Source organism: Mustela nivalis, assembly GCF_964662115.1.
Source record: "Mustela nivalis genome assembly, chromosome: 3".
Classification (NCBI taxonomy): domain Eukaryota; kingdom Metazoa; phylum Chordata; class Mammalia; order Carnivora; family Mustelidae; genus Mustela; species Mustela nivalis.
Window position 1 is genome coordinate 80,640,257 of NC_139022.1, and position 13,680 is coordinate 80,653,936.

At 38.6% G+C, this 13,680-nt stretch overlaps 1 protein-coding gene across 15 annotated transcripts in view; it reads left to right on the forward strand.

The window, feature by feature from the left end:
* Positions 1-13,680, forward strand: part of GFM2 (GTP dependent ribosome recycling factor mitochondrial 2) — a 79,440-nt gene that overhangs the window by 44,223 nt on the left and 21,537 nt on the right. For 13 of the 15 annotated variants that reach the window (XR_014310170.1, XR_014310171.1, XR_014310172.1 and 10 more), the window contains 5 exons: positions 1,546-1,686; positions 1,770-1,869; positions 4,603-4,792; positions 8,663-8,739; positions 11,878-12,016. Coding sequence is in view for 8 of the 15 variants with exons in the window: in XM_082724948.1 (XP_082581074.1) it covers positions 1,546-1,686; positions 1,770-1,869; positions 4,603-4,792; positions 8,663-8,739; positions 11,878-12,016 (647 nt within the window). In the remaining 7 variants the exon portion in view is untranslated. Of the gene's footprint in view, positions 1-1,545; positions 1,687-1,769; positions 1,870-4,602; positions 4,793-6,181; positions 6,330-8,662; positions 8,740-11,877; positions 12,017-13,680 lie in introns of all 15 variants that reach the window. The other 2 variants (XR_014310174.1, XR_014310176.1) reach the window with 1 other exon arrangement.

Genomic DNA, 13,680 nt, shown 5'->3' on the forward strand with positions numbered 1-13,680 from the left:
CAAGTAATAAATTAAAATCTTACAGCCTTGAGAAAACAGGCAGAGAGGTCTTGTTTCAAAAAAGTAGTTAAATCACCATTTTTAAAATAACATTGATGAATATATTTGTAAACAATATAGAGTTTTATTTGAAAGGGACATTTGTTATTATTTTTGTGACCTGCTGTATTTACAGATGAAGGTAGAACAGTGTGTCTTTTTTGCTATATGAAAGTATAAGTGTTTACCATGTTGTCTTAGTTTAAAACAAAAAAGGCAGTATAGTGGGGATGTTTGATAAATTTTCTGTAAATATGTTTATACTAGATTTTACGATTTTTTTTTAAAGATTTTGTTTATTTATTTGACAGAGATCACAAGTAGATAGGTAGGCAGAGAGAGAGAGAGGGAAGCAAGCTCCCTGCTGAGCAGAGAGCCCAATGCAGGACTTGTTCCCAGGACTCCACGATCATGACCTGAGCCGAAGGCAGTGGCTTAACACACTGAGCCATCCAGGCGCCCTAGATTTTAAGATTTTTAATAAGCTCAAAAATACTTTGTGGCTGTAAAGAAAGGTCATCATTTTACTTCTCTTGGCACTACCAACTTTGTTCTTAATAATAAATCCTCTAAAATATCAGTGAGCATTGTGTAAAATGGCAGGCAGGAATGGACTTGAATCCTTTAAGTAGGACATTAATTACTTTTTGTATCTCTCAATTGGAGATGCATTAATGGTGAAATGATTATGAACATGGATTGTGTACTGCCTAGATTTAAATCCCAGCTCTTCCAAGTTAGTATTCTCTCACCTGTAAAATGCAGAGAATAGGACCTAAAGCATATGGAACAGTGTCTATTGTATGGTAGACTCTACGTACTTACTAAAGTTAAAAGTTGGAGAGAATAGGGATAAGATTGGAGTTCTATAATAGAGTGGCTTACCTGCTTTGAGTCATGGGCTCCTTTGAAATTAATGAGAACATGGTGTGCCTACATATAAAGTTTGTGCCTACTTATGTATATGTGCCTACATATAAAGCTTGGCAATTTCAGAGGGATTCAGGCTTTCTGAAACTTAACAGTGCACACTAAGGACATCAGTCTGTAAGAATGTTGGCTATGTAAACAAGTTCAAGTTTATAGTGTAGATTTCTATGATTATGCAATTGGAGAGAAAGTGGGAGGGACTTAAAAGTAATAATTGGAAAGCATCTCCCTGTATGTATACCCTGTACAGGGTTTTGTGAGAACTGGTAAGATGTCCTTACGTGTATTTCTGAGGAATGAACTTCATGCAGTAGAATTATTTGCAAGTAGAAGTAATATTTGGGAGAGAATCCATTATTTTTAGTTTTGAAGAATTAATGATAAGATCTCCATTAAATAGTTCAGTCAAGTGGAGGAAGGGAGGTAATTAGTACTGAAATGATTTAATTAGTCTGAGTAGCTTAACTAGAAGATAATAAGGGAGTACATTAAGGTTAAGTTTGTACACTGATCTGATCTGCATAGATACATGGGAAGTGTATCTTAAAGGATTTTCTGGAATGTCTCATTTTGTAGGCAGTGGTATAAGGGTGACTTATGTGCCCTGGCATTTAAAGTTCTTCATGACAAGCAGCGGGGACCACTGGTGTTTATGCGCATTTACTCAGGCATGATAAAACCCCAGTCAGCCATCTATAATATTAATGGAAACTGCACGTAAGTAGAAGCTTAGGTTATTTTCAAAACTGCACTCATTTCTTTAGAAATTCTTTTACTAATACAAATCATGATTTTCACAGGGAGAGAGTAAGTCGTCTTCTTCTGCCATTTGCTGACCAACATATAGAAATCCCTTCACTGACTGCTGGTAACATTGCTTTGACTGTCGGCCTTAAACATGTAAGTGACCAGATGGTTTCTCTAGGAAATGATAGCTTCAAAGTTTATTTAAAAGCAGGTTATTTGCAGTAGCAAAAACCCACAAACAATCCAAATAGCTATAAATAGCGGGATAAAGAATTTTGTAGCATATTCATCAACATGGTTGAATCTCATAATAGAAAGAAAATTACAGAAGACTGTGAGTGGTATGGATTATATTTGTATAAAGTTCAAATTCAAGTAAAAAAATACACTATTCCTGGATACACACTTGTGTTTTAAGTTTAGTAAATATGTTTTTTTTAAGATTTTATTTATTTATTTGACAAAGATCACAAGTAGGCAGAGAGGCAGGCAGAGAGAGAGAGGAGGAAGCAGGCTCCCCGATAAGCAGAGAGCCCAATGCGGGGCTCGATTCCAGGACCTTGAGATCATGACCTGAGCCGAAGGCAATGGCTTAACCCACTGAACCACCGAGGCACCCCAAGGTTTAATAAATATTTTTTTACTGAGTTTTCTTCCTGTCTTGATTTCTGCTGACAGTTTAACCTTATAACTAATCCAGATAGTAACTGAAGATATTTTGCCAGCGAAGTCTCCAAAGATTTTGTTTCTTTTGTTCTCTCTTTAGTCCCTAGATCAGTGTATCACACATAGTAGGCAATTCATAACCTTTGTCAGTTGAATGGAAGAAAATAGTTGATGTTGTATGTATTTTTTGTTTCTTGTTTTTTGTTTTGTTTTTTGCTTTTTTATTTGTCAGAGAGAGATCACAAGTAGGCAGAGAGGCAGGCAAAGAGAGGAGGAAGCAGGCTTACCGCTGAGCAGAGAGCCCGATGCGGGGCTCGATTCCAGGACCCCGGGGGATGATGACATGAGCCGAAGACAGAGACTTAACCCACTGAGCCACCCAGGCACCCTTCTGTATGTGTTTTTGCTAGGTTAAAACTGTAAGGACACTTCATTTACATATAGATTAAATTGAATACATTTTCTCATTAAACTTTGGTATATTTGGCATTTAGGATAATCATTGTTATTTTGAACATTTTTAAATGTCTTTATGGATAATTGCAGGATTCAGGATCCATTAGTATAAAATTTCCACAGTCCAGAGCACCTGAGTGGCTCATTTGGTTAAGCGTCTGCCTTTGGTTCTGGTCTGGGATCGACTTCCACATTGGGCTCCCTACTCAGCGGGGAGTCTGCTTCTCCCTCTGCCTCTCCTCACTACTCATGCTCTCTCTCATTCTTAAATAAATGAAATCTTTTTAAAAAATAATAAAAATTTCCACAGTCCAAATAGCGGACTTCTAGCATTGAAAATGTCCTCTGTCTACCCTAAGGCAGGAGCTCCACATACATATTTGAGGGAGTTACAGAAATATGTTTGAAATACTGCTTCGGTAGGAATATCTTTACAGAGAAGGAAGCTAGCACAGAACTTTGTAGTATTGAAGTTCAAAAGTGATACTGTAGTTATTAATTAGAGTCTATAAGGAAGCTACAATTTTACATAGTCTGGAGAATGCTAGTTAATTGCTTATTTTAGTTAATAGAGGATTTTCTTTTAAAGATTTTATTTATTAATTTGACAGAGAGAGAGATCACAAGTAGGCAGAGAGGCAGGCAGAGAGAGAGAAAGGAGGAAGCAGGCTCCCTGCTGAGCAGAGAGCCTGATACAGGACTCGATCCCAGGACCCTGAGATCATGACCTGAGCCGAAGGCAGCGGCTTAACCCACTGAACCACCCAGGCACCTGTTAATAGAGGATTTTTTTGTAAAACAGTAATAAATTTCCACTGGTGGTAAAACTCTATAAGGACTTCTAGAACTAACCTATTTTGACATGATTGAAAATTTAGGAAGGTACTGGGTCACCTGAGTGGCTCAGATGGTTAGGCGTCTGCCTTTGGCTCAGTCATGATCCCAGTGGGATCAAGACCCCCATGGGGCTCCCTGCTTGGAGGGGAGCCTGCTTCTCCCTCTTCTGCTGTTCCCTCTGCTTGTGCTCTCTTGCTCTTTCTGTCAAATAAATACATAAAGTCTTTAAAAAAAATTTAGGGGCACCTGGGTGGCTCAGAGGGTTAAGCCTTAGCCTTCAGCTCAGGTCATGGTCTCAGGGTCCTGGGATCGAGCCCCACATTGGGCTCTCTGCTCAGCGGGGAGCCTGCTTCCCTCTCTCTCTGCCTGCCTCTTTGCCTACTTGTGATCTCTGTCAAATAAATAAAAATCTTTAAAAAAATAAATAAATGAAATGTAGGAAGTTACATTTGTTTCACCACATGAATTTTGGATGTGTAGTGTGTATGTGAGAGAGAGAGAGAGTGTGTGTGTGTGTGTATTGCTAGGATTTTATAGCAGTATTTTGGATAGAATTTTTTTTTAAAGATTTTATTTATTTATTTGACAGAGATTACAAGTAGGCAGAGCGGCAGGCAGAGAGAGAGGAGGAAGCAGGCTCCCTGCTGAGCAGAGAGCCCAATGTGGGGCTCGATCCCAGGACTCTGAGATCATGACCTGAGCCGAAGGCAGAGACTTTAACCCACTGAGCCACCCAGGTGCCCCTGGATAGAGTTTTACACAAGTTAGATTTACCTCTGCAAAGTTATAATGAGCTTTATGCATTTGTCTCTGTTTTAAGTTCTGTTGGAAGTGTCTCATGAAATTTTTTCCTATTCGTGAATCTTGGTAGAAGCTGAGTACTTGCCAAGAGCTTGTTTTGTTCCCAAGTATCTTTTTTGCTTACAGACGGCCACTGGGGACACCATTGCCTCGTCCAAGTCCAGTGCATTAGCTGCAGCTCGTCGAGCCGGAAGGGAGGGGGAAAAGCAGCACAGACAAAACAATGAAGCAGAGAGACTTTTACTGGCTGGAGTGGAGATTCCAGAACCTGTTTTCTTCTGTACCATAGAGCCCCCTTCAGTGGCTAGGCAGCCAGGTACAGATAGTTTTGAGTGTATTAACTAATTAGTGCTCCGATAATGTAGATAGAAATAGTTATGTTATATTCTCAAAAGATTTATGTGATCTGAGATCAGTTTTACCAGAATTTATGGGTATTACTTGTGGTTAGTCTTGTTTTTTATATAAGGTGTTTTGGTTTTTACAAATTCCTTTTACTTGCTCTTTTCTTAGATGTTGGCCACTTTTTGCATATCATAGTCTTCCTTACTCCTGTTCTTGTGGTGCTTTCTGTGGCATTCTGAGTAACTGGCATCAGGACTGCCCTTCCAGTTACAGTAATTGATTAGACAGTTAATCGATTCCTAACTCATTCATTTTCTCATCACCATTTATAAAATGCTCCTTGTTTTCTAGCTCAAACTTTAGAACTCCGTGAAGATATTTATATACTATAGTTAATGTTATTTGACCTTTTTGACTGTTCTGTGCTTCGTTCTCTAGTCTGTTTACTCAGAAATCGGTAGTGGCTTCTCATTACTTAGAGCACAAACCCACTCCTTAATATGCTGTATAAATATCATGATTTCAAGTGTATTCTCTCCATTTAGCTTTGGTTACATATTACAGAAACCCCCTCAAATAACAGTTCCTTTAATGACAAAAGTTTATTTCTCTCCCTTGTAAAATGTGCCTTGAGTTGGTGGCCCAGGGGTTAGAGGTTGGCTCTACAATGTCATCAGGCACCCAGCCTCCAGCTGTTCTGCCCTGATTCTCTGAATGCATAGCTTCTATCCTTAGTTATATCATGATGGCTGCTAGGGCCTTTGGCATCACAGTAGAGTTCCTGACAGAGGAATGGAGTAAGGAGGAAGAAGATGTGTCCTTTTCCTTTTAAAGATTTCTTCTATGTCATGGGCTGTCACTTAGACATATGGCCGCTCAGTTGCAAGGGAATCTGGTAAATGCAGTCTTTTAGCTGGACAGCAGCAGAATAGAGTGGAAGACTACTAGCAGCCTCTCGTACCAGTCTTCTTGCCTGGCCTCATTTCTTGAAACTTCCTCCTTCATTCTGAACCCTCTTCTTTCACTAAACAAAAATAGAATACTCTCACCTTTTTTTTTTTTTTCAAAGATTTTTTATTTATTTATTTGACAGATGGAGATCACAAGTAGGCAGAGAAATAGGCAGAAAGAGAGGAGGAAGCAGGCTCCCTGATGAGCAGAGAGCTCGATGTGGGGCTCGATCCCAGGACCCTGGGATCATGACCTGAACCGAAGGCAGAGGCTTTAACCCACTGAGCCACCCAGGTGCCCCGGAATACTCTCATTTTATACTTACACAATAAACTAGTTCCAATTTCCTGAAGATACCATGCTCTTTTTGCAATGCTGTTTCTTTTAATAGTTTTTTTTTTTTTGGAAGATTTTACTTACCTATTTGACAGAGAGAGACAGCAAGAGAGGGAACACAAGCAGGGGGAGCAGGAGAGAGAGAAGCAGGCTTCCTGCTGAGCAGGGATCCCAACACGGGGCTCAATCCCAGGACCTTGGGACCATGACCTGAGCCAAAGGTAGACGCTCAACAACTAAGCCATCCAGGCACCCAAGATTTATAAATATACTTTATAAATGTTTTTGAATGAATTTGTTTATTTACAGTAACATTACTGTGTTTTCATTCCAAAAGCCCCAGTGTCATAAGTATTATTTCTTTCTTTGAAAATCTTAAGATAAGATATTATCTAAATAACCTCAGTGTATATAATACATCTCTTGGAATTCTTGTTAAGTGCAACTCTGATTCAGTCTGGAACGTAAGACTTTCTCTAACAGGCTCTAGTTGTTGCCAGTGTTGCTTATCCTTGAACCCGACTTTGGGATGTCAGGAGTCTAGAAGAGCACTGTGCAATAGAAATACAATATCTACTTTACTACCTTTTTTTTTTTTTTTAAAAGATTTTATTTATTTACTTGACAGAGAGAGATCACAAGGAGGCAGAGAGGCAGAGAGAGAGAGAGGAGGAAGCAGGCTTTCTGTGGAGCAGACAGCCTGATGCGGGGTTCGATCCCAGGACTCTGAGATCATGACCCGAGCCGAAGGCAGAGGCTTTAACCCACTGAGTCACCCAGGCGCCCCTTTACTACCTTTTTAAACCTAAAATTAGAGCCATGTTAAAAAAAATAAATAAACTGGCAAAATTAATTTTAACGGTATGTTTTACTTAACCCAGTTTATCAAAAACAGTACCATTTCAGTGTATAATTAATATAAAAAAATTAATGAGATACTTTTTTTCATATTAAGTTTTTGGAACCTAGTATGTATTTTATACTTAGAGCACATGTCCGTTGAGACTAGTAATATTCTAATAAGATGGCTCATGACTACTACCTGGATCGTGCATGTCTAGAAGTTTATATCCTGAAGACCACTTTACTTTTTTTTAAGATTTTTATTTATTTATTCGACAGAGGAGGGGGATTCACAATTAGGCAGAGAGGCAGGCAGATAGAGAGGGGGAAGCAGGCTCCCCACCGAGCAGAGAGCCCAATGCGGGGCTCCATCCCAGGACCCTGAGATCATGACCTGAGCTGAAGGCAGTGGCTGAACCCACTGAGCCACCCAGGCGCCCCTGAAGACCACTTTAAATGTGTGACTGATAAGATTGGTTCATTAATCCGTTGCTCAGCTCTTTACTTGAGCCATACTTAATGTCTGTGAAACTTTTTTTTAATTAATTTATTTGATGGAGAGAGACAGCAAGAGCAGGAACACAAGCAAGGGGAGAGGCAGAGGGAGAGGCAGGCTTCTCCTGCCCATTGAGGGAGCCCATTGTGGGGCTCAATCCCAGGAACCTGGAGTCATGACCTGAGCCGAAGGCAGACACAATGACTGAGCCACCCAGGCGGCCTATGTCTGTGAAACTTCTAACATCTTTTGTAGAGAGGGAGAATATACTTGACAGTTAATTGATTGTATTAAAGTATCACTTGTCTTAAGATGCCATATTTAACATAAGGAATAGATTCTTCCTCTTTGTGTGTGATAATACATCCTAGAGTGACCATTTTAGCATCTCTTTATTCAAGATGTCATTTAGTTTCCTTTGGCAAGTTTTTCATTATCGCTTCTGTTTCTGAAGGCATTTTGCTTTTTTGTCAGCTCCTAGATTGATCTTTGTGAAACAATCAGGTGGTTAGCTGTCCCAGTTAAAACCCTTTATTGGCTTCCCAGTGGAGATCCAAATGCTTCACCCTGGCTTAAAAAAACTTCACATGATGTGATTTCTGCCATAACCTTCCCCTCATAATCTAATGCTACTTTCCCTTTTACCCACTAATATCCAGCTACCCTGGCCATATTGTTTCTTTTCCACTGGCAAAACCGTTCCTTGCACCGCCATTTGCTGTTTCTGGAATTCCTTTTCTTCAGGATTTTGCATACATGGCCATTCTTTTCTGTGTCTTCCTCTAAATTATCTTGGAGAGGCCTTTCCAAATCATTCAGTCTCAGATAACCTCCTATCACTGTCTTACCATCTTCTTTTATTCTCTGCAAACTATTTATAGCAGTTTGAAATGTTCTCTTTTTTTAAAATTATTTTTATTAACATATAATGTATTATTTGTCCCAGGGGTACAGGTCTGTGAATCGCCAGGTTTACACGCTTCACAGCACATAGCACATACCTTCCCCAAAGTCCATAGCCCCACTACCCTCTCCCTACCCCCCTACCCCCAGCAACCCTCAGTTTGTTTTGTGAGATTAAGAGCCTCTTATGGTTTGTCTCTCTCCTGATGAAATGTTCTTTTTCAAAATTTGTTTGCTTGTTCATTTTCTCCCCCATTTTAACATAAGTCACATTATGAAATATAAAGATAACAGTTACTGTTTATCCCTTAGATTTGGATTATGCACTGAAATGCCTTCAGCGTGAAGATCCCAGTTTGAAAGTAAAGCAGGATCCTGATTCTGGACAGGTATGCATTATATTAATATATTCCAGAAATCTTTCAATAATAGCATTTGTGTGTGTGTGTGTGTGTGTGTGTGTGTTTGTGTGTGTGATTTAAATGGATATATCTAAAATATGATTGGCTCATGGTCCCTGAAAGAAAAAACTTTCTCTTTTGGTTCTCTCGTAATAGAAATTTCTGATTTTTGTGTTGACTATTAAGCTGTTAGTTTCTCCGTATAATTAATTATACCTCGCATACCTAAACCACTGTTTATCATTTCAGCTTTCCAGAAGACAGTCTTTTGTACAGTTTTGAAATCAGGTTCAACCCTGACAAGGTCTTAACCCTCTAAAGCTGTTTTATAAACAGCATACTAACGGGAGGGTGTAAAGGTTCTTTTAATGTCACTAACTCACCTAAGATGGGGGAGAAGTGACTGCTTAACATCCTAACACAGTGGGAGGAAGTAGAGCTAAAGTAGGCGTAAGAAGTTTGTGTATATTACATTACAGTAGAAGAACACGTGTTCCAGTCTTTGTCTTCCTTTTAGGAAAACAGGTAAAGTTTATCCAAGATTTTAGAAAAAGTTGCTTTAAAAGATTATAAAGTTGTTTTTAAGGATAAACTGATTTAGTTAATCTTTAAAATAGGGAGTATTTTATTTCCCAAACACTAGCTAAATGAGGTAGTAATTTATTTAATTAATGCTGGAGGATACAACAAGCAGTTAAACTTTCTTGAAAAAAAACTTATTTTAAAAAATGACAATACATGTTTTTCTTTTTTAAATAGCAAATAACACACAAGGGTACAAAGTACAAAAAAATTTTTTTTTCAAGATTTTATGTAGTTATTTGAGAGACAGAATCCAAGAGAGTGAGCATGAGTGGGGTGGGTGAGAAAGGAGGATGTGTGGCTCAATCTCAGGACCCTGGGCCTGAGCCAAAGGCAGAAGCTTAACCTACTGAGCCACCCAGGTGCACCACAAAGTACAAAATTAAAGTTTCCTCTTTTGTTCATTCTATTTTACACAGGTAACAATTGAAATGGTGAATAATGTTTCATACTACCAAATATCTTCTGCTGTGTTATGTTATAAATAAAGCACAGTACATTTTTTCCATATATATATATATATATATGGATATTATCCATATATATGGAAAAAATGGATATCCATATATATATATATGGATATTATCCATATATATATGTACAGATATAGATTATAACAAGTCATCCTAGTTGTATTATTCTACAGCTTGTTTTTCCCAAATAATCCACTTGTTATATTTAATTGTATACAATTAAATTATATTAAATTGTACACAAAATAATCCTTTTTGTTGTTGTTGTTCCTTATATTTGTAGTTCTGTTATAGTGAAAAGATAAAATTTGAGCCAACCAAAGGAAGAGTCAAAGAGGCAGAATCTGGGAGAGTTCTGAATGCATATCTTCCTTCATCAAGAGTACTGCCAACCAAGGAGGCTCACCCAGTTCAGAGTTTTTATTAAGACTGGATCAGATTCTGCTTTTGTGGTTGACCTTTAGTTTCTAGTACCTCCTATAAGTTGAGGCTACCACCTTTACTCTCCAGGTTGGAACTGATAAGGCTATTCCAAAGCCCACATCATAAATCACATCATTACACAATCTGGTGGACAAAACCCCCAGACAAGCAGACACTTTTGCCAGGCAGCATCCTGCCGTAAAGATAACATACCAGTAGCTGAGGGCAAGGGACGTATCTCTCTTTGGGTGAGGTTAATTCTTCACTATATAGATGGCATATGAATAAGATTGAGCAAATATGGTTTGCTTGCATTATACTTTCTCATACACAAAGACCTTCTTAAGGAATAACCATTGTTTTACAGAAATTTTCTAAAAGGCATGCCTTGGGTGCCTCAGTTAGTTAATATCTGCCTTCAGCTCAGGTCATGATCCCAGGGTCCTGGGATTGAGGGCCCCCCTGCCCTTGTATTATCCTCCTTCTGCTTCTGCCTCTTCCCTCTCCTCATGTTCTCTCTCTCAAATAAATAAAATGCTTTAAAAAATGAAAATAGAAAGCCTGTCTTGCTTAGTTTTGATACAAATTTGGCTTGTTCTAACAAAAGCTCTAAGTAACACTGGTTCATGAAAGATAAACGTCAGTTTATTTATTAAACAAAGACCCAAACCAGTCTGAAAGATTTGACTACTCAAAAAACTGTAAGGTGGTGCCCAGGATGATTGGTAGATACCAATGTGGTTGGGAATGTTTGGGGGGAAAGGTTATCCTCTTCATTCCCCTAGTTAACAAGATGTTGTTCTCATCTGCATGTTTCAAGACAGTTTCCTGCATCTTCAGTAAGAGAAGGGCTTTATCCTTTCTTTAAAGGTATAACCTAGAAGTTGCCAGCATCAGTTACAACCCTGTTGCATTGACCAGAACTAAACTGTATGGCTGGGAAGTATGGTACTTCTAGATGCTGCCTGCCTGATTAAACTGTCTTGTAAAAAGCATAATAGCCTAGCAATCATTTTGTAAATTAAATTTTTTTTTTAATTGAGCTTTATGTACAGTGTAGGGCTTGAACTCACAACACTGAGATCAAGAGTTGCATGCTCTACTAAGACAGCCATGAGCCCCAGCAATTCACTTTTTTTTCCTGATTTTTAAAAAAATTTATTTTATTTTTTTTTATTTATTCATTTGAGAGAGAGAAAAAGAGCGCTCAAGTAGGGGGTAGGGAGAGGGAGAAGCAGACTCCCTCAGGCTGTGAGCCGGATACAGGCCTTGGTCTCAGGATCCTGAGATCCTGAGATCGTGACCTAAACCTAAGCCACCCAGATGCCCCAGCAATTCACTTTTTTAAAAAAATTAATTAAATTTTTAAATTTTTTTATTTTTTATCCCCAGGGGTACAGGTCTGTGAATCGCCAAGTTTACGCACTTCACAGCACTCACCATAGCACATCCAGCAATTCACTTTTAATTGACTTATCCACTCAGAAAAGTTAAAAACTGTTTTGAGGAAGTACCAAAAAAAATTTGCCAAAAACTTGGTTTGTTATGAATGAAACATAACATTGATAACATACATTTATATAGTATTTTGTGATAAACATAACTTTTTCCATGGATCTTGTTTTTATTTTATTCTTCTTTTAACCAGACTGTTCTCTGTGGTATGGGGGAGTTACATATTGAGATTATTCATGACCGAATCAAGAGGGAATATGGACTGGAAACCTACCTAGGGCCTCTCCAGGTGGCATACCGAGAGACCATCCTAAATGCAGTTCGTGCCACAGGTAAAACATAAAACATTTTAAATTTGCTATTTTTGTTTCTCTAGGATCTGTTTTCTGAAAGCAGGGTTCATAGTCACTAGTATCTTACATCAGTGGGCATAGGGTGTTTTTATTTTTAAAGATTTTATTTATTTATTTGACAGAGCAAGCACAAGCAGGGAGGGAATCACAGAAGGAGAGGGAGAAGCAGGCTCCCCACTGAGCAGGGAACCTAACTGGAGGGCAGTGGGTGGCCCTCGGGCTCCATCCTAGGACTCTGGGATCTTGACCTAAGCCAAAGGCAGATGCTAAACTGACTGAGCCATTCAGGCACCCCATGCATAGGTTTTATGTGTGGGTTTTCTTGGGTTTTTTTAGAATTTTGTTCTGTTTAGTTTTAACCCATCTCTTATTTTACCACTCATTACATCAAACAGATGATGAGCCCTTACCAAACAAGTATGCTTTTCAGTGGTGTTCATGGGGTAGAATAAGCCCTTGGTGTAGGTGGCTTACACTCATCCTCACTACCAGAATGAGTGTAAGAATTTGAAGTTCATGTGTGTTTTTTTTTAAAAGATTTTATTTATTTATTTGACAGAGATCACAAGTAGGCAGAGAGGCAGGCAGAGAGAGAGGAAGGAAAGCACGCTCCCTGCTGAGCAGAGCCCTATACGGGGCTCCATCCCAGGACCCTGAGATCATGACCTGAGCTGAAGGGAGAGCTTTAACCAACTGAGCCACCTAGGTGCCCCAATGTATTATTTTTACTCTACAAAGTGAGTGGAAAATAATTCCATTTGTTTAATAATATGGTAATGCTATGCTGATGATGTTCTTGAGAAAGTACAGGTTTTTATATTTCTGTCCCCAAATTTAAGAATTCATGTTGTTTGTTTTATAGTTTCAGTTTGCTTTTCTTAAGTATAGGACTATGATAATCACTGCTCTTCCACAAGAAGTAAAAACATGGAATGATTTCTGAAAAGAGTCACAGAGAAAACATGTTAAGGATAACCAGATGTAACTCAGTAATTTATGAAAAGGCCAGGTAGTTACTTTTCAGTAAAACTTGAAAAATTATACAAGGAGAATGTAGGAGCAAGTGATATGACGATTTTTATTCTTGGACTTTTTATCTGGAAAATGCTGGGAAAATATAAGTCTTTATTTTTATTTTTATGTTTTTAGAGAGACCATGCAAGCCGGGGTTTGGGCATGGGAGAGGGAAAGAATCTTAAGCAGGTTCCAGACTCCATGCAAAAGCCAACATGGGACTCGATCTCATGACCCTGAGATCACAACCTGACTTGAAATCAAGAGTCAGAGGCTTAACCTGCTGAGACACCTAGGCACCCCTAAATAGTATCTTTTAAATTAATGTCTGAGCTGCTTAGAACACGAAAGGAAGCTGGAGCAGGAATCTCGGGGAAAAAGTCAGCACCAAAACTGCTAGCTATTCTGGAGGAAAAATCTGTAGTAGTTATCTCTAACCTAGTACTTGAGGGTCACATGCTCATGGGAATAATTAACTGGGAAGTCTTCTCCATAAAAAGATAAGGAAACTTGGGGCAAAATTTGTAAGAATTTGTAACCATTGGCTTCTGATAGGGTTTTTAGCCTAAATTCATAAGAGCCACTTTTTTTGGAGAAAAAACTCCAAACAAAAAAGAATTTAGTATAAC